Genomic DNA, 27,872 nt, shown 5'->3' on the forward strand with positions numbered 1-27,872 from the left:
TCCCCTGCCTCTCTTTTTTTAATGATTAATTCTGCCTAAGAGTGTATCAGTAACTCAGTTATTTGTACTTAAAAAAAAAAAGAGAGAGAAAACTTTATACTGAAGGTATCAGAAGTATCTTTTATCATTAATTTATTCTAAGGAGATATGAACAGACATTTTAAAAATAAGGTTTCCATTTCAATGAATAATGTTAATATCTTAGTCCCAGATTTAATCCAATATGTTTCTTTTGTAGTAACTAATTGTTGAAGTATAAATGCAAATTTTAATTTTAAAAAAGTAAATGTCTCTTTGGAAAAAAGAGTGCTCCATGAGCATCATGGGAGAAAATATTGGGTATAATTCTCTTCCAGATGGCACCCCTACAGGTGAGGCAGCAGCCTGTGAAATTACAGTCTGAATTACACTGCAGATGAGCCGGGCATTTGGAGGAGCGCCTTCTGATATCAGTAATAAATGACTTGGTTCAGAACCAAGGACAGTTCCCAGGAAATTAAAGGCTCTTCTATCACCTAGAGAGCCTATAGTAAAATGAAGTTTAGCAAAGTGGAAAGTTGAGAGAAAGGACAACAGTTAGCAATACATATATAAATCTTTTCATCTGCTAATATTTAAAGCTAGATATGTTAATTTATCTCATAGATGTCATATATTGGTTCTACATATATTCTAATATTTTCATTGATTTTCTAAACTGATAATTTTCATAATGTACAGTGGCTTATACCCAGTTGCCAACTAAGCTATCACTCTGACATATTATGACTCAAATACCTATTATAAATTCTAATCTTGTTTTATATGCTTAATGGGAAATTTTTCATTTCAGAACACTCGAGTCCTTAATTACAAAGGTAGTATAATATACTACAAACACTAAATCTTATTCTCAGTTAGGTATATCAGCTTAAGGAGCAACATGGGGGGTGCCTGGATGACTCAGTCATTAAGTGTTTGCCTTCACCTCAGGTCATGATCCCAGGGTTCTGGGATCGACCCCCACATTGGGCTCCCTTCTCAGCAGGAAGCCTGCTTCTCCCTCTCCCACTCCCCCTGCTTTTGTTCCCTCTTTTGCTGTGTTTCTGTCTGCAAATAAATAAATAATTTTTTTTTTTTTTTTTTTTTAGAAAAAAGCAATATAAGATAGTTATTCAGAACGTGACTCTGTAGTTAAACCAAGGTTCAAATTCTGGGTCATTCAAGTATTCCTGTGACTGTGAGCTGTCTTTTAAGTCCTATGGTTTATGCCAGCTCTTGATCTCAGCCCAAGTCTTATTCTCGGGGTTGTGAGTGCAGGCACCATGTTGGGCTCAAAAAGGGTTCTTAAAATACCCAGTTTTATTAAGTATGAGAAAAATAAGAAAAAGCGGGTACTGTTTCATTTTTAACAAATATAATGATGTATGATACTAATAACTCTTATTTTTTTATTCGTTCAAAAGTTTTTTACTGAGTTCCTGCAATCTACTAGCCACATATATAGCCCTTAGGAATGTACCTTCAAACAGTATAAAGTCCTTGCTCCTCTTCAAGCTTACATTTTAGTCAAGAGTTAAACACAAAAATAAACTACATTTTAATTCATGAGTGTCACAATGAAGTATAACGTAAGGTAAATAGATGGAGCGTAATAGAGGAAAAAGATGCTATTTTATGTGGAGACATCAGGAAAATCCTTTTTGAGGAGGTAATAGTTGAGCAGAAATCTGACTGCTGAGTGAAATTAATGACCAATGAAATTGTCAGTCTTCACTGAGTCTAAATGTGAAGAAATATTAATCTATTGTTGGTTTGAAGGAATGCTTTTCTGTTGATTTAGTAGTTCAGCTAGTCTTTAACTTAAGGCTTACAAACTGCTTTGATAGATTAGAAGCCTCATCATATACTTACATAAGTAATAACTCGATACTGAAGTAAAAAATGTATAGATATAGAATACCATTATTAATTGTACAACAATGCAGAGAGAAAAGGGAGCTAAAAATGGGGAAAGATGAAAGAAGCAAGACTTGAATTAGCCTTCTGCTTCCATCCATATTAGTCAATCTATGACATGGTAGCTGAGCCCACATAGTGATTTCTACCAAATTAAAGAATTATGTGATACAGTTTTTCACAGGTTTTATGTGTTAACCCTATGCCAAGAACTGTGCTAAGTCCTTTACCTGTGTCAACAAAAGCATTTGACTGTTTGCTTTCAGAAATTCTCTGATCAGTAATGATGACTGATTGAGAAAATGGGAAGGAAAAACATGGCATTTATCGAAAGGGTATTTTTGCTGCCAAGGATGATTATCTTTCTTTTGTTTGTTTGCACCTGATTTTACTGTTGAATTTAGCAGCAGTAGGAATTGAATCATAAAACCAGTGTTTTCTAAGGGGAGCAAAAAATCGTCCAGTGTTACTCATCCAGTCATATGACTTAAGGCATTGAACTTCTCTATTGTTGAGGTCTGTAATGTGATATTAGGTTGTTTGAATATTTAAGACCATAGGAACTATCTCTAATATGGTTTAATCAGAATTGTAAGCTTAGCTAAGGTAATCATTATAGGCTATGTGGAAAAATGCTTATTGATGTTAACTATTTTAAATAGAAGCAGACATATGGGAGTGTCTTAAGTGTAAATACCAAAATTTGAAGTATTAAATAAAGCTGATTTTTTTTTCTTTTTTTGCCTTGTGGGGAAAAAAATTCTTGTGATTATCTTTGTGAGAAGAATCTTGAAGTTGGAATTGGCACTAATTTGGCCAATATAACCAAATTACTTTTGGGGGGTTTTAAAATTCTATTTCTTAATGTAAAGAAATTTTGAGTGTTTTATATTTTTTGTATGTGCACACATATACATAATCTTCACTGGTCTGAAAGAAGTGACACAAGAAAATGTATTCTCTAAACCCCCTAGAAAAAGAAAAAAGAGGAATTCTAGTTCTGACTCATGGGTTATAATATAAGACCCATTGACTAAATAAACATGAGATGATTCTGGACAGCCTGGTAAAACTCTATTTTCTAGTTTATTAAATATAATTTTAAACTTTTGACAAGCCTTCACAAATATATTTTTTAAATAGCTCTTGAATTTTAGGCTAAATAAGATTTATTTTTCTAATCTTTTATATGTATTAACATATTTAATCTTTGGAACAGCCTTATAAAGTAGAATACCATAGTTGTCACTTTACAGATGAAGAAACTGAGGCACAATGATGTTAATTTGTCCAAGGTCATATAGAGAAAGGGGGCTCCGTGATGTGCCCAGGTGGCTCAGTCAGTTAAGTGTCTGCCTTAGACTTATATCATGATCCCAGGGTCTTAGAATTGAGCCCCCGCCTCAGCAGGGAGTCTGCTTCTCCTTCTTCCCCTGCCTCCTTCTCCCCGCTCCCACTCATGCTTTCAGGGTCTCTTCTCTCTCTCTCAAATAAATAAATAAAATCTTTTCTAAAAAAGGTACTCCACTGGGATTTAAACCCAGGAGTATACCCTTTTCACCACTATTGGCATTGACTGTAGCACCAGTTTAAAATATGCCACAATTTATTCTCTAATGGATAGCTAATAATAACTTTATCATAGATACAGTAAATAAGCATGTTTTTAGAAGGAGCTTCTTTCAGTTACTGATGGAAAAGAGGTTGGTTTATTTGTAGTACATGGAAGTAAGACAGTTTGGACATAGGAAGCAAAATACTTAGCTTTTTGCCAACTACTTTGAAAGTTAATACTAAAAACAGTTTGACACAGTGCCAAATCAATGACAAACTAATTTTTTTTGCCCCCTTCCAAAAAAGACTAGACATACTAATGAATATTTAGTATGTATCAAAATGTGAATTAACTTATTTTATTTAAATTAATGGTTTAACATGCAGCAGTCTTACAAATAAGGACTGTTTTTTCCCTGTCAACGTGCTTTACCAGCTGATCTTTTTCCTTTGTCTGTGCACACATACACATAGTCTTGGCTCATCTGAAAAAAAGTAATAGGAGGAAAACAGAAGACTTCTCTTTGAATAATTCAGTTAAAATTCACTTTAATCAACACATGAATGCTTATTTATAAGGAGTTGTGTGCATAGATCTGCATGAATTAGGTCAGACTGATAAAGATTGCTTAGTTAACTTCCAAAAGTTCCTTGTTCTTTGAATACGCAGATGATACTAATAGTGAACAAACTTGTAAGAGTTGGACATATTACTGAGATGCTCTAACCAGAAGAACAGCTTCCACCAAATCATTTTCCTAATGTAAACAAATTAATAAAAGTCTTTGTTGCTAAGTTTTTCTTTTGTAGACAAGTATTTTGCTGGGAATGGGTAAACATCAATATAGAGTTGCTAGTGGCAGTTTAATTAGGTGGGTTTTTTTTAAAGTGATTCAGGCTTGTGAGCTGTATTTTCTATAAATTTAAATGTGCTGTTAATCTCTTGTGAAGATTTGGGGCACCTTGGTGGCTCAGTTTGTTAAGGGACTGCCTTTGGCTCAGGTCATGATCCTGGCGTCCCAAGATCAAGTCCCGCATGGGGTTCCCTGCTCAGCAGGGAGTCTGTTTCTCTCTCTGACCCTCCCCCCTTTTATGTTCTCTCCCTCTCTCCCTCAATCTCTCTCAAATAAATAAATAAAATCTTTAAAAATAATGATAATAATCCCTTGTGAAGATAATCCATCTCAAGTTTGCAGGTTTTCCTATTCTAGAGACCCCTTTAAAAAGTCTTTGTTCATGTGGTTAAAGAGTATTGCATTTATCCTGTCAAACAGTTATTTGTGCACAGAACAAATGAGTAAGTGAGAACAGTTTTTATTTAGAATGCTGTCATTAGGGCAGAATTCCTGTTGGTTTACTCTAAGCAGTAAGAAAGTGTTTGCTGTGCTAAGCACTGAACTGAGCACTTGACTCTTCCTGCTGCTCCAGGTGGGGAGCGGGGTAGACTCTAGAAGGAGAAAGACTGACTCAAGCTGTCATTGATCCCTTACTCATGATACCAGTAGTGGTAAATTTTCTTTTCACCTGTGCTATGATTATTCTTTCTTGGTGGAGGATTCATTACTGGTGTCTAAAATCTGGAGTACTTCAGGGCTGTATTTCATGAACATAGAACACTAGTTGTGCAAGGTATTGATAGGTGTAAAGTAGGGGAGAAAAGAGGTTTGTAAGCAAAAGGGTAACACATAGTTAAGATATGTTCAGTAGTCCTCTTTTACCGTAACACTTCCCAGAACTATCAACGTGAAAACGTGCATTATGAATCTCAAGAGGAGGAAAAGCATCTGGGGTTTCTTAAAGATTCCCTCCCTTTTTTTTTTTCCTTTCTTTCTTTTTCTTTTCTTTCTTTCTTTATTTACTTTTTTAACAGAAGAGAAACTCACTGGATAAGAAGCTCTTTGGGAAATGCTAGTCTAGACTAGGCTTTCTTTTTCTTTTTTTTTTTTTTTAAGATTTTATTTATTTATTTGCCAGACAGAGATCGCAAGTAGGCTGAGAGGCAGGCAGAGAGAGAGAGGAGGAGGCAGGCTCCCTGCTGAGCAGAGAACCTGATGTGGGCCTCCATCCCAGGACCCTGGGATCCATGACCGGAGCTGAAGGCAGAGGCTTTAACCCACTGAGCCACCCAGGCGCCCCTAGACTACGCTTTCTTAACCTTAGCCCTATCAACTTTTGGGGTTGGACCATTCTTTGTCATAGAGCTTCTGGCGCATTATAGAATGTTTATCAACATTTCTTGGCTTTACCTGACTAGATGCCAGTAGCACCCTTCCTTCCCCCCGGGTTGTGATCATCAAAAATGGCACTAGATATTGTCAGATGTCCTCTAGTGGACAAAAATCTGGTTGAGAGCCACTGTCTGGATTAATACTGCAATATTCTAGGTAATTAGAGGGTACATTAACAATTTCTGTCTCAGATTTTCCTTTTAATGAGGAAGAAACAATGGTCTAGAAAGCAGAAGCACAGATTAAGAAGGTTCAGTACATTTGACTGTAATAAACTGTCTGGGTCCACTTTATACCCTGGCCTGATTTTTTAAATGTACTTGGAGAATTTAATGCAAAAAGTAACTTCAAACTTTGTAGAAAATTACATGGCAGAGACAAAAAAAAAATCTTTTATAGAAAGAGTAGCCCAGATATTTAAGTTGATAAACTTATGAGGATATTGATTACACATTTCTAAAATCCTTTTTTTGTGTTTATTTATGCAGGGCTATTTTCTTCTTTTTGAGTCTATGTTAGATTCTGTCCTTTATGCAAAGAACAAATACTTGGCAAAAGGAGGATCGGGTGAGTAAAAATTCTAGTTTTAATAATGTAATTTTAGTCTGGCAGAACCAAGTGAACCTTCGGATTTCAAATAAACTATTCACGACTGAGAAAGTTCCCAATAGAAATGAAAGAGGTTTACATCAGATGAAGTTTGAAGACAGTCGTTTACTATACTGTTGATAGTGGAACATTATAGAAAATATGCAGGACTCTAAGTTAATGGTATTTCAAGAATGCTTTGTATAAAAATACTAGCTTTGGAAGCTATTTGATGTTGAAATCAAAAGCTTAACAGAAACTCCTTTTGATTTTTAATCCTTATGACATCTAGGTGTTTGTTTTTTTCTAAAAGAGTTTTTCATACTAGGTTGGAAAGTGCCTACTTTACTGGAAAATTTTCTGTGACTTCACTAAACATATAAACCTGTCATCTCTGTAACTTAATGAGAACATTTTAAAAAATGACTGTTTATGAAGTGCAGCATACCCAATCAGTATTTTTTATACTGGATGTACTGGATTTTTTATCAGTATTTTTTATTGGATCCCAATAAATTTGGAAAGCTTTCTCATGTTCTGTACACCGTAAGTGAGATTGTGTTTTCATAAGCCTTCTGCTGTGAACAGTTATATGCAAACAGTCCGTTTCAAGGCAGGGATTATATTTTGTCCATATTTGACTCTTGAACAAGCTCTACTGCTCCTGGAACATAGATAGAGCATCATGTAAGTTTATTGAATCAAATCATTAAAACTGAATTGAATGGCATCTGTCTCCCTTCATTTACCTCTTCCTGAACCTTCACTTTCTCAAAGCTTCAAGATCACCAAGTGGTTTCTGTGGCCAGAGTACAGTTGTTAAAATTATTATGTAAAGGGGCACCTGGATGGCTCAGTTGGTTAAGTGTCTGCTTTTAGCTCAGGTCATGGTCTCAGGGTCTTGAGATGGATCCCTGCTCAGTGGGGAGTTTGCTTCTCCCTTTCCCTCTGTCCCTTTCCTTCCTTCCCCTCCCCTCATCTCATGCTTTCTCTCTGTCTCAAATAGATAAATAAAATAGAAAATCTGAAAAATTATTATGTAAAAAAAGGTAGATGAAAATTGGACATTTTGAACTAGTGACATAAAGCCTCGATCATAATTATGCCTCCTGCCCATCCATATTCTGTGAAATCACTTTGGCAATTATGGTACCATAAAAATCAGTGAGGCCAAAACAAAGCACAGAGAATTCTCCAGTACAATAGAATTCTTTATAATAGCTTTTAAATGGTTTGCCTTTCTTTTTCAAAATACTTTCATTTATTTTATCACTATATTTCCTGCAAGCATTTCAAGATATATTACTGATCTCTGACATGAACCTGGCTAGAATTTTTAGATATACTTTACCCTGCAAAAATCGGCTACAGCTATCTATAGTTGAGTGGCTTTTTTTAAATGACTGTTATACTTAGTGACTGAAACTAATACCATCTACCATTTGTTGATTGTCTACTAGCTGCTTAATATTATACTTTTATTTCTATTATTACATGTTTAATCGTCACAACAGCCCTCTGAATTTTAGAAACAAAGGTGTCCTAGAGGACGCATATTAAGTGGTCAAGCTTTGACTGTTTTTTTTTTAAAAACTGAGATCTGCCAATTCCAATGTTCATGTTCTTTTCAGAATCCCTTTTTGTATCCCTACTAAAGTGTACTTTTTTGATTCTGATTCTTGCCTTGACATTCTAGGGAAGATTCAGGAATCTGTTTCCATACCTCCCCAAATGGTATTCATTGATCTTACTGAAGGACTGACAGCAACTTAATGCATTTAAATTGAACTCTCAGTGAAATTCATTAAGAACTTACAGCATGAAAATAATGAGGTTATAGTTGATGAAACAGTAGCAGAGTATTTCCCATCATCAGGGATGAATTGAAGGCTCCTAAGTCTAGTTCTTTTCATATTTTTATGTAGCTCATATTAGCACTGAGGTAATCTGGAGATATATTGAAGAGAGGGCAGCATTTAACTGCCTAGGCAGTGCTATTGAATGTTGCTTATTGACAGAATTGAGAAAAGAAGGCAAAGTCAGAAATGAGTAACGTGAAGTAGACCATTTAACTTCTTTTGTGTTTGAGTATGCCTAATGAATATCACCAGTTATCAGGTGCTCGTTCTTCTGTTACAAAGCAAATTTTTCTTTTATGTTTTTCTGAAAGAAAGATTTAATAAGCAGTTAATGCAATGATTTTTTAAAAAGAATGATTGAATTATGAGAGAGGGGAAAATACTAAAGATTCATATAAGCATGAAGGGACCACAATTGATATTTTCCCATGAATTTAGGTACAGTTTATGTCTCACTATATATACGATGGTATGGAGGAAGTCCTTCATAAAACACAGTCAGCCAGAGTGTATATTCTCCCTATTATCACCAAGCAAATTCTCCAGTATTATTGACCACTATTACTACTAATAAAAATGATTTTATAAAGTTAATGAAAATGTATTTACTAAAGATTGCTTCTACTATTTTTAGCTAAGATTTATAAAGCACAAGTTGTGTTCAGGAACCATAGTGTTTTATATTCAGCTAACCTATAGATAAAGAGTTAAACTAAGAAAATGATATGCTATGGACAGGGAGATGGGTTAAATACCTAATGGGTATAAGGAGGGGCACCTGTCATGAGCACAGGGTATTGTACGTAAGTGACAAATTATGAAATTCTATACCTGAAGTTAATATTGTGTTGTAGGTTAGCTAGCTGGAATTTAAATTAAAAATTGGGGGGAAAGAATGATGTGCTATGACCTATGCATATTTCTACAACTAGAATTAAGACAAAAACAAATGTATGTTTTAGGATGATTACCTAGAATGTATGTGTGTGTGTGTGTGTGTGTGTATATATATATATATATATATATATATATATTATACTCTAACAGTGTCAAATACTACATTTTACAAAAACTGGAAAAAGAATTCAGGAGGCAGGTGGGAAGAAGCGTTATATACTTGAGTTGCATTATCTTTAATAGCAAGAATTCATGGAATCTCATTTAAAGCTGACAAATCAAGTAATGGAATTGTAAGCACATTTAGCACTGCAGAGTTAATATTAAAATAGTAGTACTGATTACAATCTAGTGGTGGGGATTGTGGTGAGAGACTCTATATCAATTGTAGTGGTGATTACATGACTGTATGTGTTTATCAAATCCCGTACAATAATACACCAAAAAGGCCAAAAAGAGCAAGTTTGTTTTTTTTTTTTAAGATTTTTTATTTATTTATTTGACAGACAGAGATCACAAGTAGGCAGAGAGGCAAGCAGAGAGAGAGGAGGAAGCAGGCTCCCCGTGGAGCAGAGAGCCTGATGCGGGGCTCGATCCCAGGACTCTGGGATCTTGACCTGAGCTGAAGCAGAGGCTTTAACACTGAGCCACCAAGGCGCCCCAAGAGCAAGTTTTATTATTGCATATAAGTTATACCTTAATAGTAGTGACATTTAAAAAACGTGAAGTGCCATTTCCCACCTTGAAGTCAGTTGGACTATGACATGGTTTGATTTCTACTAAGCTGCGTATTAACTCTGTGCCCACTTCTGTATTCGCTGTTAGTATCATCAATACATCTATGTTTTGAATTTAAAAAAAAATATGAAAAAAGGGAAGGGAGGAATAAAGAAATATACTAATTTCATCATTGTTCATGATAGGAGATTAATAGTGTTGAAAATAGAGAACTGAAAGTATTCTGTAATGTAATTACAAAGTTAGCTATGAAAACAAAACCACAAACTTCCTAAATGTAAGAACTAATCCTTGGGGAAAAGTCCAAAAGATCATGTAGTGAACCACTTAAAAACAAAAGAAAAATTACAGATACAGAAAAGATAATATAAAATGGTAAAGGATGATCCAAAAAAATGTTTATCATATCCATAAATTTTTTACATCCATAAATGTAAATGGGTTAAACTCACCTATTCAGAGAAAAAGAAAATTTCAGTTTGGATCACAAAAAAACAAAACAAAACCATAATTCTCTATACTTTATAGAGGCATATCTAAAACAAAATTATTTGGAAAAGTTTAAAGGATGAAAAAGGATAGGCAAATCCCCTCATAATGGAAGTAGTAGTCATGGTGTTATTGATACCAGACAAAAGGGAATTGGAGCAAAATGTTGTATAATCGATCATATGAGTAGGGCTTAGAGCTAAGACATAAAATCATGCCCGTATTCATAGATAGTCAGAAGGTTTTTGATAAAATACAATTTATATTCTTGATTTTTTTAAATGAGGAAATATGAATAGTGAGATATCAATAATAAATATCAACAAATATCAGTAATAAATATAATATATATAAATATAATAATTTAAAAATATAAATATAATAAATATCAGTAATAGCTTATATGATAAAGTATACTTATCTCAACTGAAAATCTGTATCATGGTTAATGGGGAAATACTAAACACATTTCCTCTATAATTAAAACCGGATTTAGATGGCTACTGTTACACCATTATTTAATATTTTACCAACAGTAGTAGTCAGTACTGTTAGAAAAGAGAACATAGAAGATAAATCACAAAGGAGATGAGGGGCGTCTGGGTGGCTCTGGGTTAAGCCTCTGCCTTTGGCTCAGGTCATGATCTCAGGGTCCTGGGATTGAGCCCTGCACAGGGCTCTCTGCTCAGCAGGGAGCCTACTTCCCCCTCTCTCTCTCTGCCTGCCTCTCTGCCTATTTGTGATCTGTGTGTCAAATAAATAAAATCCTTTTTAAAAAAAAGAAAAGTAGATAAAACTAATTTTTTTGTAGATTTTGTGATTCAGACCTAGGCACTTTACGTGAATCAACTGAAAAATGATAACAAATAATAAAATAGTTTAGTACATTATTGAGCTACAAAATAATATAACTAGAAATAAAACTTATATGCAAACAGCTTTACTACTAAAACACAGAAGGAGGATAAATAATTTTAAAGATAGACTATGTTCTTATAAAAAGATAATCAGTGCCATAAGGATATTGATTTTCCCAAAATTAATTTAAAATTTAGTGTAATCCAAAAACATTGACATTTGTTGAAGATAGATGATAAGTACATGAAAGTTAATTATGCTCTTTTATTTTTGTGTGCATTTGATATTTTTGTAGGATAAATTTTATAAAATTATAACATAATTCCAACAAACAGTTTTGGTGTTTTTAATTAGGATTTTTTAATTTTTTGGTAGTAATGTAAAGGAAAACTGAGATAGAAGGGTGTCACTGTGGGGGAGCAGGGGACAGGAGGGCTAGTGGTGCCAAATTTAAAACATATTATAGAACCTCAATAATTAAAACAATATTCTTGAATGGACAGATAAATTGAACAGAATTGAGAATCCTGGTATAAACCAAATAATATATGGATATGGCATCTCATATGATTTACTATAGTAAGTTATATTGAGAGAGTTAGGTAGCCCTCTGTGTTAAAATTTTAAAAAATAAATAAATAGGGGCGCCTGGGTGGCTCAGTTGTTAAGCATCTGCCTTGGGCTCAGGTCATGGTTCAGGGTCCTGAGATTGAGCCCTGAGTTGCCCCGTGTCAGTGCTCCCTGCTCAGCAGGAAGTCTGTTTTTCCCTCTTCATTTGCTGCGTGTTTGCTCTCTCTCTGTCAAATAAATAAATAAAATATTTTTTAAAAAGAAAACACAATAAATTATAAAGTAAAAAATGCACACAGTGTAAATATTACATGAGTCAAGGTTAAATGCAGAAAAAGTAAAAATACTAGAAGGAGACATAGGTGTATTTCTTTATAAACTTGGAAAGTGTGGCTTTCTATTCTAAACTTGGGAAGTGTGGCTTTCTAAACAAGAACTCAGATTCAGATGCCTTTATTAGAAGAAAGATTGATATATTTGATTATATAAATAAATTCCTAAATGGCAGCATATGCCATATGCAAAATCACATGAGAAAGTGCAGACTGAAAAACTTCTCAATTCCTGTCACCAACAAAAAGCTAATTTCCTTAATATCCTACAAATAAGACCACAAACCCAATAGAATATCGGGCAGAGAATTGAATGGCAGCTCACAGAAAAGGAATACAGATGACTCTTAAAAATGTGCTCAGTCTCTGTCCTCTTAAGAAAAATGTCCAATCTGAGAACTCTTATTCAAGGTTACACTGAATACTCCTGTGTTTTTCTTGACGTTGAAGCTTTGACATTAAGGTCTGTGGTGCATTTCAAATTAATTTTTGTGTGTGGTGTGAGGTAAGGATAGATGTTAATATTTTCCAGCACTTTTTGTTGAAATGATTATCCTTTCCCATAAATTGTGTGGCATCTTTGTTGAAAATTAATTGGCCATATATGTTTGGGTATGTTTTTGTATTCTGTTCCATTGATCTGTAAGTCTCTTTTTTCATCAATACCATACTGTCTTAATTACTGTAATTTGCTTTGGCAGTTTGGTCTCTGTGTGTGTATATATGTGTATGTGGTTTTTTAAACTAAATTTTAGGGGGCGCCTGGGTGGCTCAGTGGGTTGGGCCGCTGCCTTCAGCTCGGCTCAGGTCATGATCTCGGAGTCCTGGGATCGAGCCCCGCATTGGGCTCTCTGCTCAGCAGGGAGCCTGCTTCCTCCTCTCTCTCTGCCTGCCTCTCTGCCTGCTTGTGATCTCTCTCTGTCAAATAAATAAATAAATAAAATCTTTAAAAAAATTAAAATAAAATAAATTTTAGAATCTTACCAGTTTTGAATCTATGTCAGTCTATCAATTTTAAAAAGATTGCTAGAATTAAGATAGGATTGGCTTGAATGAATAGATCAACTTGAGAATAATTAGCATCTTAACAATGTATGAAGTCTTCTAAACCATGAACATAATATATCCTTTCATTTTTTAAAGCCTTTAATTTCCCTTGGCACTGTTTTGTAACTTGCAATGTAGAGATCTTGTACATCTTCTGTTAAGTTTATTCTTTATTAAAAATTGTATTGATTTGAGAGAGAGAGAGTGTGTGTGTTATGTGTGCATGAGTGGGGGAAGGAGGGCCTGGGACAATCTTTTGCTGACTCCGCACTGAGCACGGAGCTCTTCGCAGGGCTCAGTCTCACCACCCTTAAATCATGACTTGTGCTGAAATCAAGAGTCGGATGCTCAACAAACTGAGCCACCTAAGCACCCCTGTTAAGTTTATTCTTAAGTATTTAATTTTTTTGGTCATTTTTACAAGTGGAAAGTTTTAAATTTCATTTTTCAGTTGACTACTGCTGGTATAAAAATACAATTGATTTTTGTTTATTAACCTTGTATCTTGTGACCTTGCTAAGTTTACCTGATAGTTCTAGGAGCTGTTTTATGAATCCCTTAGGCTCTTCTATGTGACCAGTCATGTTGTTTGCAAATAGAGACAGTTTTTTACTTCTACCATTCCATACTTTCTTCCTTTAATTTGGGGGGCAAGAGGTGCTATAACTCTTTGAATAAAATAGGAAACAAGTCAATTGAGATATAAATAAATGAATAATCTGAAAGTTTGATTAAGAATGGAATGTTCACCTAGTTTTTGAGAACCTCCCCACAAAATAACTGCTAATTACAAAAGAGTAAACTTCAGCTTAGAAGCCTAGCAGTGTCCACCTTCATCAAGTAATCAGGGTTGACATTCTCAGGAATGGGTCAGATTAAAGTTGTGGTCAGATAGGGGCACATAGAAATGATTAATTTCTTTGAAACATCCTTAGAACTGGTAATAGTTTTGTAAAATCATAATTGTTGCATAGAAGATTTAGGAGCTCATGAAGGGAGATCTCTTCTTCCACATTACTAGAAAAGAATGTTGTTTGTATTGCCTTTCATTACAAGCAAAATGATAAGTTTTTCTCCCTCACAAAACTAGACTCACATTTTTTCTGGGGTTCTTCAGAATATACATCTTTGAGTTGTAATTATCAAGGTTATGAAGTTGAGGACTGCGTCCAATACAATGCACAATTACCAAGGCAAGGCAGTCAGTTCCTAACTTAGAGTTTTCTGATCTTGACAGGCCATTATAATTTCTGGGGCCTTTTGTTAAAAATATGGATGTTCAGGCCATTATAATTTCTGGGGCCTTTTGTTAAAAATATGGATGCTCCACATCAGATCCTTTTGAACCAAAATGTAGGGGGAGAGTCCTATTTTAAGAATGTATTAATTTGGATCTCAGGGTCCTGGTATCGAATCCTGCATCAGGCTCTCTGCTCAGCAGGGGGCCTGCTCCCCCACCCCCACCTCTGCCTGCCTCTCTGTCTACGTGTGATCTCTTTCTCTCTGTCAGATAAATAAATATTTAAAAAAAAAAGAAGGTATTCATTTGTTTGTTTTTTTAAGAATTTATTTAAAATATACATTTACCTTTGTATCACTCGAGGTTACCGTTGGAAGAAATAGAAATCTACCTTGGCTATTCAACAGAGCAGGACTTTATTAAAAGGATAGTTAGGGTAGGTTTTTAGGTTCTTGTGAGAACTAGAAAACTGGGCTGAAAGTCTACGCAGCCAGAAATAATGTTTAAAGTTATGTTACAGGACCTCATTAGAAGTGATTCCACTACCCTAATATTGGGCACTAGCTGACATACGACATTGCTGATCTTACCAACAGCAGGCATTGCTGCTTTTGAGAAGTACCCAGAACTTTAGATGCTTATCATTGGTGGACGTAGGTCATATGTGTATGCCTAACGTACAAGGGAGCGAGCGAAAGGAAGCTTCTGTCATTTTCAGCCTCCATAGAGGAGGCAGGCCCTGCCTTGTTAACATAGAGAATTTCACAAATGGTTCAGAAGGGGGCAGCAAAATAGAGTGGCAGATACAGGGGAGTATATGCTTCAGCATTACTTCTGTCTCTGTCCACAGTTCTGCATTGGAATTTGCACTGGAAACCTGATATATGTTATGAAGTCCCCATTTGCTTCTATGCCTTCCTTGATATTCTTTATGTAGAAAGCTGAATTGTACAGCTTACTCAGTGCTCCCTCATTTCTACTTGGTTGCTTTCCTTTTTAGTTTTTCTTTTTGTACCATGATCTCCTTCCCTAACTCAGCTGGAATAAGTAAGGCTGAATGTTTCCATTTCCTCACTTTGCCCTGACATTTTATTAATCTCCAATCTCTCTCAACCCCTTTCACCCTCCTCTTTCTCTGTTAACAAGTGCCCATTTACCTGGAGGGAGTGAGGCTCCTCTTTCTCCTTCTTCCATTTGAAAAGCATAAAATGTAGCATCATGCATAATGGAAAGCATACAGACTTTGTGGGTAGACCTTATGTTGAATCCCTGCTTTGTCAAATAACTAGTTATCTAGTTAGCTGATTAAGACTGGTAATTGGGCAAGTTACTTTACTTTCACTTTTCTTATCTGTAAAATGAGTATTATAATCTAGCTTTATAGAATCAGAATCATTAAATGAGAAGCTTCGAAATGAAATGATTGCTCAAAATGGTTAATTCCCCTCCTGAGTTACATCTGGTATACTACAGATTTATAGTGAAATGAGCTATAGCTAGTAAAATGAGATTAGTGTTAGGTTTATACTTTATATAAGTTTTAAAATTAATTTAAGTATCATGCTATTAAGACTTGACTTTCACACAGTTTATCTCAGTGTAATCAGTCACTGCTCATCGTTCATAGTGCTTGGAGGTTTCCTTTAGTATTTCCATAATTCACTGTCTACTTTCTCATCTTCAGATCTGTGTTTTTCACATTTGTTATTTTTATTTTGTTCAGGGATATTGTAATAGCATCATTTTTCACTGTTTTTCAGTATATAATTTTTCAGTGTATATTGCAGCTAGCTAAGCTGGCCCTAGTCACTACTTATAAGTTAATGATGTGAAAATGTTTCCAATTTCCAAATAAGAATTTTTTGAAGATATCTTTATTATATAAATTGGAAATTGATTTTTAAGCTTATTCAACTTCAGAATGTTTGCTGATTTAGTAGCTTAGTAGTATACTTCCCTTTATACATATCAATCATTTTGTCATTGACTGTTTAAAATCCTTCTCCATATTGTTGACATGTGTTGTGAAAAGAATGGTTTATTTTGACTTATTATCTCCTTTTATTCTAAACCTTTTTACTCTCTGGTTATTTATATACATGCAGTGATGCCAGTGCTTACTAGGAATTATTTCTTTATGCATCTCAGTCTTACCCTTTAGTGTCCCAAAGTTTGTGAGGTATTTCTAAGGGATAAAGGATTTCCCATCTTTATCTATTCACCATGTGAGCTGTTCTAGTGACAAATGAATTCTGGGCAGTGAATCGAGAAGGACACAGATGTCAAAGCCATGAATTTATAAATGGTCTGTTAAGAGGGTGCTTTGTCCAATCAGCGCTTTGTTAATTTCACCTACAAAAAGGAATAATTATTCAATTATGCTTCTATCTGACAAAAATCAAATGACAAATGTGTCAGAATGTGAAAGTAAAGGGTTAGTCAGGATTCTGGCAGGTGGCCCAAAATTTTAGCCAGCTGTGAGGAGGTAGTTATGGAACTAAACTGACCTATAATACTGATTACAGGTCCTTTATGAATATTCATCCTTCTTAGTAACAAAGATAAAAAATAATTTCATTTCTAAATGCTAACAAATCATGATTTTCTGTATCTTTGTGAAATGTAATTACTTGAAAAATATACCTCAACCCTAGAAAAAGTATAAAGTCAGATTCCTCTTTTGTTTGTTTCTACTTATTACCAAGCTATTTTTAAAGTTTTTTAAATTTATTTTAGTAAATTACATTTTTTCCTTATGAAAACGTTATCCTTATTTCTTGCTAATATTACTAGTATATCATAGTGCTTGATACAGAGCCAGAGGTCAGCAAACTTTTTCTACAAAGGCCAGACAATAAATATTTTCAGCTTTGTAAGCCCTCCAGTCTCTGTTCCAAATATTCGGCTTTGCCTCTAGAACACAGTGTAGCCATAGACCATAGGTAAATAAATGAGGGGTGGCAATGTTCGGGTTAAACTGTTTATAGAAACAAGCAGGGGCTGAACTTGACCCATGGGCCATTGTTTGCCACCCCTTGATATAGGGACTAATGATATTTTAAATTTTTCACAAAGATTTTTAATAATATCTGCAATAGAAGAACTAATTTGAATGTCTGTGCACTACATGACTCGGAAGGATACTCAGTTTCCCATAGACCATAGTGTGAATGGCATTCCCTGAAGTAGCACAGTATGGTGGCTCTGATAATGACCTCCCTCATCCATTTCTCCCTTGTCCATATCAGGGGTGTCCATATCTGGCCTGCTGCCTGTTTTTGTAGATAAAGTTTTATTGGAACATAGCCAAGCCCGTTTATTTATTTATTGTCTGTGGCTGGTTTCACAGTTTTAGCAGCAAAGATAAATAGTTTCAACGAAGACCATATGGCCCACAAAACCTGAAATAGTTACTTTACAGAAAATGTTTGCTGATCCCTGATCTGTACCCTAACTCTATTCGTCTTTAAGGATGGAGTTACAGGGCAAAATGTGTGAAACTTGTATGATTGTCATATTAAGTCCAACAAAAGATAGCTAGAAGTTGCCAAGTATGCAAAGTTACTTTAGAATTCTGTTTCTGCTTCAGTGTTTCTCACCAAAGGATCTGGTTTAAGAAACCAAACATGTGGGGTGCCTGGGTGGCTTAGCCGTTCAGTGTTTGCCTTTGCTTTGGGTAATGATCCCGGGGTCCTAGGACTGAGTCCTGCATCCGGCTCCCTGCTCAGCGGGAAGCCTGCTTCTCCCTCTCCCACTCCCCCTGCTTATGTTCCGTTTCTCACTGTCTCTATGTCAAATAAATAAAATCTTAAAAAAAAAAGCTAAACTAAACATGCTTTCCTGTAGCTAATGCTCTTGCTGGCTCAGCATAGTCAGCAACAAAACAGATACCTTGAAGAATTTGTATTAGTCAGGAATTTAAGCAGTCAGGAAACCTAACAATGTGGGTGGAAGAGGAGGACAGTAGAAGTAACTCAACAGTCCATGGTAGCCCAGTACCCAGTGCTGTAGCCCAGTGCACTGATCACATCTGCCTCACATGCCCCTTAGGCAGGACTTGAGAAAGTTCTTATCATGACATAGCACCAAGTATTTTTTCTGGGTGTCTCACACATCAGGCTTGAGAGGAGCAATCGCTTTGATGCCAACAGATCTTATCATGGGCTTTATTAGGAAGACAGTTTAGTACTGCTATCATTGAATGATAAATTCCAAAGGCCGTGGATAGAAAGTTTGGAGGAAGGGGAGGCTTATTTCTCTGCTGTTTAAGTGTTTAGTTAGTAATCATGGAATTATTTCTTTTTTTGCATTTCCTTGATACATCTATACTTGCTTTCAGTTTATCGATATAAGAAGATGTGATTTCTATTTTAATATATGAATCCCCTGGATTTTGACGGACAAAGTTAATTTTGTTATTTATTTGTCAGAGAAAAATATTTTTAAATTTTATTTATTTTTATTTATTTATTTGAGAGAACAGTGTGAGCAAGAGAGAACACAGGTGGTGGGGGGGAGCAGAGGGAGAGAGAGAAGCAGGCTCCCCAATGATTAGGGAACCTGATGTGGTGCTCCATCCCAGGACCCCAGGATCATGACCTGAGCCACCCAGGTACCCCCAATATATTTTTTTTAATTTGGTGCCATACTTTTTACTCTTGTTATTAGAACAGTTTCTTCCCAAATCACTGTCTTCCATCACCTCTCTTAATACTCTCCTGATTTTCTTCTTGCTTAGGTAGCCACAGCTTCTCAGCCATTTATTATCAGCCTCCTTTCCTTTTATACAACCTTTAAATCCTAGTACTCATCATGTACTCTCCCTACATGACCTCATGAGCTCCTATAACTCACATTTCCATTCATATGATCATCATCCCAAATTTATATCTTGAACCCAGATCATCTCTTAAATTTCAGTCCTGTTTATTTAGCTGCTTATTGGATATTTTTACCCATTTGTCCCATAAGCACTGAACTCTTTGTTCCTCTTGAATCTGCCCTTATTTATTCCCTAATGTAAGGGTTAATACCAAGATCTGCCCCACTGCTATAGCTAAAAACTGTTGTCCTTGACTTTTCCCCCTTCATTACCTCCACAGCCAGTCAATCCTGTGAGTATCCTCCTAAATATCCCTCGAACAGTGCAGGAGTTAGGGGCATCAACTGCCCCACCCTCTGTATGGTCAAAAATCTGTAACTCTTGACTCCCCCAAAACTTACTACTAATAGCCTACTGTTGATTGGAAGCCTTAACATAAAGAGTTAATCATTACATTTTGTATATGTATTATATACTGTACTCTTCAGAGAAAAGGTGTTATTAATAAAATCGTAAGAGAAAACACATTTACAGTACTGTACTGTGTTTATCAAAAAAAAAAAAAATCCATGTGTAAGTGAACCCGTCTTGTTCAAGGGCCGGCTGTTTATATCTCCCCCTTTCCTTTCCCACAGCCGTCACTCTACTTCAGATCACCGGGGTTATTACAACTGTCTCACTTTGTCTTTGTCTTAATCTTGCATCTTTCCATTCATTCTCCACATTGTATTCAATCTGGCGTTTCTAAAACCAAAATCTGATCAGGTTGTAACCCTGTGTAAGATTGTTCACAGGCTTGTTGTTAGTCTTAGAATAAAATCCAGTTTACTGACATGGTCAATCCAGCCGTGTTTTCTTTCCTCCCTGCTTACCTTTGTAGTCTTATATCTCATTCTCTTAAATTGGAGTGTATATTAATTGTGACCCCATATGCACGCTGCTCACTCTGCCTAGAACACTCCCTCCCTGCTCCTAATTCATGTGGTCTTCAGTTCTTATATACTATCCTGCACCCCTACTATAGCCATATCTGAATTAGCTTTTTTTGCTATGCGCTCCCTCAGTATCTTCTACATCCCCTTTCTTACTATTTATTACATCACCAGTAATTGCCCCTTTTTAAATGATTTGTCTCTTTCTACATGTTTCAGAGTAATGTATAAAGATTTAGTATCTTTGTAAAGTTAGCATATTATAAGTTTAATATTAACAAATATCTTCATTTCCAGTTTATTTGATTATGCTCTCTTGTTTTTAATTATTGTAATAAGAGCCCATTGTTGAAATCCTTATTTTAGTCTTGCCATCACTGTAATGGAAATCTTTTTTTTTTTTAAAGAGGCTACAAGATGGAACTTGGTTATTTTCCCTGATCTATATCTGTGTTAATTCCCCACTACTAGTAATCAATTGCTAATAATTCATACTGATGATTTGGGGATTTGTATTTAGCCTTTTAAAAAAAGTGTATTTTGCCACAAAGGGAGATAATGATAAATTGTTGGGAATTTTATCTGTTACAGTCTACCCTGATATTTGCACTATCAGCCTTGTGGCAGTAAGTGATATGAATAAACATGCCGATAGAATTGCTTTTTGGGATAATGTATATGGCTTCAACATGTCCTGTATGAAGAAAGCAGTTATTCCAGAAGCTGTTGTGGAAGTTTTAGATCCAGACACTCTTATTTCAGATGCTTGTAGTATTAAGGTAGGTGTTTTTACCAACTGTATTTTAACAGAATTGCCATTTTTATCAGTTTTCATTTATGAGTTCAGTATTTGAAATTAACATATTGATATTATATATGGGCTTTCAAAACAGTGGTTATCCTTCCTATATTAACCAGTCTAATATACCTTGAGGTTACAGTATTTACCAGTTGACTGTATCATCCATTGGAATCACTTATCTTTTTGTATATCACAGTTCCTTACTCTGAGGGGTTTGAAGGTGAAAAGTCCTGCTGTATTATCATTTATGCTTCATCACCACCTCCATGGCCTTATTCTAGTTTTTCATTTATAGTGAGATTATTCATTCATATCATATGTTCTATGCAGTTTAACATCTCACGTTCAAATCTCTTCCAGCTTTTCAGATTAAGTAATTACATTGAATTTGCCTATGAAGCTGAAGCCCTACTCTGTTGAGATTTCCCAGTTAATTCCTTTTGTGTTTTAAATTCTTACCGTTCATCATGTTACTCTTTAGTTTTATTGTTAATTTTGCTGTGTCAAATTTACATAGGTTAAATAATAACTTTGCAGTGAAAAGTCATTGCTTTTCTTAAAAAATCCTTAATTTGTCTGTTTTAATTAGATATAGTTTGTTCAGTTTTAGATTCAGAGCATTGTCTGATATTTGTAGTCACACTTTCATAGCATCAATAATTGTTCTCTGCATAGAATGGATATTCAATAAATATTTGTTAATTTTCTTCATAGATAAAATATTTAAAGTTGGCATATTATAATAAACTTAAAAAGTTCCTCAACAAGAGCAAGCTGATTAAAATTGCATTTAGCTTTTAAGAAAAAACTGTAACCTGGTTAATGATTATAGTACTGTTGAATCCTGTGGTACACTGATAATAAGAGATTTATTTGCATTCCTTGATTCTGGGTAGGAGTGTACAGTTCCAGCCAACTCAGCCTCAAGGCTGTGCACAAAGAGGAGGGTAGTTGGGGGAGGGACTATTTTTCTCTATAGTGCTCTCTCTTTGTTTAATGCCCAAAACTTCTATGAATAAATAGTTGAAATAAAAGATTTTAGACTAATAACAAAGATGTTCAAAAAGTACACATACTCTTTCTCTTTTTTTTAAACATTAATCAGTATTTATTTACTTGTTTGCTTGGGTAAATATATTTTGTTCCATGTTCCACAATGCTCTATAAATAAAATTCAGCCACACTGTAACTTGTTTAAAATTTTTTCAAGCTATTTAAAAGAGGGTAATGGCTCAAGTACATAGTCCTATGAATTGTGTATGCTGTGTCATAATCTACTCATGGCAAGTCAGGCCTTTATGACTTCCCTGCTATCCAAAGTGAAATGAAGGAATTGAACCAGGGCAGAACAGGAAGATAAGGCTCTTTGGCCATTGTTTTCCTGAGTTGAATCTTCTTCCTTGGCTTGGCTTTTGATTTTATCTGTTACGGTTTTTCCTAATATCTAACAAACTTTCCTTCAAATGCAGTTACAAAAAAGAATTCTAAAATACCTTATCCTTTTCATTAGCCTATGTTTTCAAGTTGGCATTTTCTATAAAAATGTTGACTCTTATGTATAATTTATAGCAAATGTGTACCACTAATGGTATACAAAATTATTTTAGTTGGAAAACAGGAAAAGAATTTTATTTGAAGATGTTTTAGTGTATCTCAGAAAAACTCTAGCACATCAGAGCCATGATTTGATATATAGTGTTCTTACAAGAAGTCTAAGTAAAAAAAATACTCATTTGGTTTATACAAAAATTAAATGATAGTGCTAGTAGCCTTTAAATTTGAAAACAACCCCAGAAAAGAAGAAGAGGGGGAAAAAAAAAAACCAACCCCAGAAGTGAGGTTCGAATGATTAAACTTTGCAAACCATTGGTTTACAGTAATCCTTTTTGCATAAGAAATATTTATCTGTTTGGTTTTGGGTTTGTTTTCACTATTTTTACTAAATTCTTCCTTCCACTCTTTCTTAATGGGTAGCAAATAGATTGCCATACAACATCTGTCTCAGCTTTGGAGTTTTCTTCAGATTTTACCCTGCAAATTACAAAGACATCCATGTGCACGGTAAGCGGTTTCATCTCCTTTCACAAAGCTCACTAGCAGTGCAGTTGATGGGCAGGCTAATGAATTAATTACCGGACCTGTGATGAATGAAAAAGACTATTGCCTTCGACAGTCTATCTTTGCCTTTGTTAGGCTATTGAACAGATCTGTTTTGATGGGTCAGTAGACTTCAGAAAAGTTAGTTTAGTTGAGAGGAGAAAGTACTAGGACACCATGTTTGCCATGATTTTTCTTTATAGAGTCTTCCTTATTGCCTCTCATGTAACTAATTGAGAGTACTCGTCTTTATCTTCATAGACAAGTTCATGTCCTACACCTCCTGATAACTCTTAACACAATATAGATGGAAGTAAAATATGTTCGTTTGGTATAATATTTTATATTCCTCTGTAAAATATAAGAAAGAAATGATTTACCTTTCTTTAAAGAAGCATCCTGGTGTAATGGGCATTAGAAAAGTTAGTCTGGATTCCCATTTGGTTCTGGCACTCACTAGTTCCTTACTTTGCTCAAGTTACCTAGGTAATCTATACCTCAGACTAATCAACTGCTTTAAGAGAAATAGTAATAATTTCTATCTTGTAGACTAGTTACACAGATTAATGAATTAATATATGTGGAAGCACCTACAAAGTAGCCAGAAATGTTAGGTTATTAAAATATATTAATTTTTTTCTTAAATATTTTCTAACTGTTTATTAATACTAAGATAACAATATTTTTTACCAGGAGACTCAGAATGTTAATAAAATGTGAGCCTTTACTTAAGAGAGTATGATTTTATGTAAGTGGTATTGATACAAATATTTATATTAAAAATTAATTGTATAGTTTTTGAAATACTAATTGTACCTTCAAAATTAAAATTTTACTGAAAACTGTATAATCTATAACTGTGTGAAACAGATTATAGTCATGTTGACTTTGACTCTTGAACCTGACTTTTTAAAAGATAGACATACAAAAGATTTTATGACTTCTTAAAAATTGTTTCTGTTCATTTTGATCTAATAATTATTTTATATCAAGTGAGTGTAACGGTGTGCTTTGATATTTTGAGGAATTCTTTTCATTGAAATTGTTTTTACAGTTTTTAAAAAGTAGCTATCTAGATCCCAGATTTTTTATTTTATTTTTATTTTATTTGGGGAAACCTATTATATTTGTTTAGCTGATAAAAACAAAATTTTATTCTTCCCATTCATTTCTCCCGGATTTTCCAGTTGTCCTTTATAGTAACTGAAATAATTTGTTCAATTGAAATTGCAGACTAAAGGTTTTAAGTCTTAGAGTTAAGCTCTGTGTTTGATGTTAGTAATCCTTGAGAGTTAAAAAAAGATGTCTTGATTAATGACAGTTGATCTATAAGGGAATTCTTAGATAGAAATTGGCATATTACCAGTATTATTAAGTAATATTATTTTAGGTCATCTTTCCGTGCCCTTCACATGAATCAGAGGAGAGCAAATGTAAAACTGTAGTGAAGACTTGAAAAGCTGTTTTTAGCTGTGGATATTTTTTAGCTTTAGGTAGACAGAGGAGTTTACTGAGTTTTTTTGAAATGTTCTTTATTTTTGGGGTTATTGGTCAGGGTTCTTAGTTTTAGACAACAAAGTCCAAATCAGCTTGTTAAAGCAAAAGGTGATTTACTGAAGAGTTAAGCAACATAATTCCAGACACACTGGGAGAGCTAAAGGAATAGACAAAATGCTCTCAAACCACATCTTAGAACTAGCTTGGCCACAAAGCGGGCCTGTACCACTGCAGACCCTGTAAACCTGAGAACCCCTGGCCCTCAGTGAGTGGTAGGCCCCACTGACGAACCCAGATGAGCAGAGCTCTTCACTCCCATCCTGTTCCTATACCCCCTGCCCACATCATGCTGTCCAGTTCCTTTGTCCAGATCTTCATTCAGCACCTCTGGCAGCACATAGGTCCAGTTGTACACTAGTGATTAAAAAGTCTCAGCAAGCAGTTTTAGCTGCAGTAGTGTTGTGCTACAGAAGAGTTTCACAGTGCATATATAGAATTATTTTCTGTTCCTGTTACTTGCCATAGAGTAAAAGAAGCTTTTTGTTGAAATAAATTGTACTTACCCTTTAATGATCTTTGTTTTATTCTGCATATTTAAAAGAATAAAATAGAAACCAAACACAAAAAAGCTCATAAAGTCTAACACAAAAACTGTAATAGAAATTTTTGTATTAAAGAACATATCAAGTAGGTACTTGTAGGTACTTGCTGCATTTGTTCCCCTAAAGAGTTCCGTAAGAAAGATAAATCCAAAAGAAACTGTTATATTACCTTATTTCTTTAAAGAGCCTTTTAGATTAATATTTTTATTCCCAGCATGCCTGAATGATTTCAGTATAAAATTCTGGAAACGAGGTAAGTCTGGTGTTTAGGTAGGAGGTGGCAGAAGGTTGAAGTGGATTTGTGTGTAAGTCTGATCACTGCTGAAGAACATAGTCCTGTAATCACCTTTGAGAGGAATGTATAGTTTCAAACCATATTTATTGGATACATGCCAGATACTGAACATAGAAATTTTAGTACTTATTCAACTTTAACCCTTCTGAGATTATTCTGTCAAATAATTTGTCAACAAAAATTGTCTTGGTGATAATGTCTTAGTCATTGAACACTTGCATGCCAGACAACGTGCTAATCACTTTAAAATGATTATTTCATTTAGTCTTCTTCTTTTTTTTTTTTTCATTTAGTCTTCTTAATAACCATTTGAAGTAGGTACTAATATTCCCATTTTTGGGGTGAAGAAAAATAAATCACTGTGTCTTACTTGTGAAATATCCTGACCCCCCTAAAAAACAACTCTGATAGGATTGTACAAGCTATTAAGGGAAGATACAGAAACTTATGAATGAGATATTTGAGGTGTGAAGGAGAGAGGTAGCCTGTTGCATTTGAAACAGATCTGAAAAATCTAAAATATGTTGCATATGAAACAGGTCTGAAAAATGTGATTCTCAGCTAATAGTCTAGCAGTTGTTGGTAGGGAGAGAGAGTGTGATCCAAATACACTCTTTCTCAGAGAAATGGCTAACAGATTTATATGATAAAGTAAGTGACGTAGCCCATCTTCTTTGTTGCAGAGAAAAAGTAGATCTTCAAAAAATTTTTTTCTTCATATTTTCAGAGTGTATTTTTTGTTACTCAGTCAAGCATCTACATGTCTTAAGAACTTTCTTTCCCTCCCAGCATGCTTACCCTAATGTGAACCTGGCATGAATAAGGGTTTGTGGCCTGTAATACCTTTATTACAGTTTCATTATTTGTGAGTCCCAACTATCCATCTATATCTACTCCAGCTATCTTTTCCTCTTTGAGGTGGTGCCAACTCCGTACACTCTTCTGCTACCAACCATCTGGAGCTATTATACAAGCCTAGTCTCTAAGGCTACTTTTGAATAGATAGATTATTCGCCTGGTTACTTGAGAATAATCCACAACAAAGGTGTTAAAAAGGATGAGTGCCTAATTGGAACTTTGTTTCTCCTTTATAGTGTAAGAAGAATTAGTGAAAATACTTTAAAAAAAAAAAAAAAAAAGGCAGTACCTGCCAAAGAAATGGAAAAAGTTACTTTGGGGAGGAAGAGGTATGGCTTCTTTAGGTAGGGTAAAGAAAAAAGTATCTGCTTTTCTACTGCTGAGTACAAACCTTCAAATATATTAAAAAATATTAAAATCCTCCTGCTTAAAACTTGAATGCATAGCCAAAAAGTAAGATGGATGATTTCTGTGAGTAGTTAAGCCCATTTTAAATATATGCATAACCATTTATTTCTAATGAGATTCTAAATTTGTAGCCTAATTAAAATATTAGAGGAAATTGGATTTTTCAAAGTAACAAGATGCTAAGAAAACCCCCTTTGCATTTAATTTCAAAAGCATGTGTGCTGTAGACTGATAGTGTTTTTAGATGGCTTTCTCAAGTTTGTTAGAACCTTTAATAAACCATCTTTTCTTTGCAGTGTTCACCACCAAAACACACAGGCACATACACACACCACAGAAGAAATTTGATAGCATTTTTAATGTAGTGTTTTTGCATTAATAAACTTTTTCATGTTTTTGGGAATTTAACAGGTTATGATAATCATATGTGTCTTGGATCTTGGTTAAAGGATAATTTTCCGATGACTAGTAGTGCATTCATAGCAATTTTTTAATATTTTTTATGTATCTTATATTATTGACAGTTTAGGTCAAATTGCCTTTGCTTTTATGATGAGGTATGAATTGTTAGCATCTGACTATCACAACAGGCTGCCTAACATTGCAGTAAATGAGCAATCAAGTCCATTATTATATGGAAAGTTTACAAGTGTTCAAAGGGAGGTGGTTTAAAGCCATACAACTTAGAACTAATATGTTATATTTTGTGAGTTCTAGTGTATTTTTTTCATTTATGCAATTGTGTAATATTCTCCCTTTGTGGTCCATCAGGGTTTATACTGGCATCTGTGTGTATAAGCTCCTTAAAGATAAAGGCAAGCATATGCATTGAATGACTCTTCATACTGCCTTTTATGTAACAAATGAGTTGTTTACCTTTATAAGGAAAATATTTAAGATGATTTTATCAGATTACATGTATAAATCTTGTAGTGTGACATGTAAAGATTTTTATTTGATATATTAACTCTTAGAGCAGTCATTTTTATATTTTTAATTTCAGCATTATATTTTCTTTTATTCTACATCTCTGCTAGCGTGCGCTAACAGTGACTCGTACAACAGTGTTCAGTTTGCATAAACTTCCCTTAATATATTTCTAAACGTCATTTAACAAAGAACAATATTTTTCCTAGGCATTTTTCTTTTACTACAGTTGCTAAATTAAAGATGAGCCACTGGAGTAAATAAAAAACAACAGACTTTTTTTTATATTTGTAC

General features: G+C 34.6%; 1 protein-coding gene across 3 annotated transcripts in view; it reads left to right on the forward strand.

Annotated features, from left to right (window-relative positions):
• PRMT3 (protein arginine methyltransferase 3) overlaps nt 1-27,872 on the forward strand; it is a 128,359-nt gene that overhangs the window by 65,677 nt on the left and 34,810 nt on the right. For all 3 annotated transcript variants that reach the window (XM_032881206.1, XM_032881207.1, XM_032881205.1), the window contains 3 exons: nt 6,209-6,287; nt 20,684-20,871; nt 22,869-22,955. In XM_032881206.1, the coding sequence (XP_032737097.1) occupies nt 6,209-6,287; nt 20,684-20,871; nt 22,869-22,955 (354 nt within the window). The remainder of the gene's footprint in view (nt 1-6,208; nt 6,288-20,683; nt 20,872-22,868; nt 22,956-27,872) is intronic.

Source organism: Lontra canadensis, unplaced genomic scaffold (genome assembly GCF_010015895.1).
Source record: "Lontra canadensis isolate GAN:19392208 unplaced genomic scaffold, GSC_riverotter_1.0 scaffold74, whole genome shotgun sequence".
Taxonomy (NCBI): Eukaryota; Metazoa; Chordata; class Mammalia; order Carnivora; family Mustelidae; genus Lontra; species Lontra canadensis.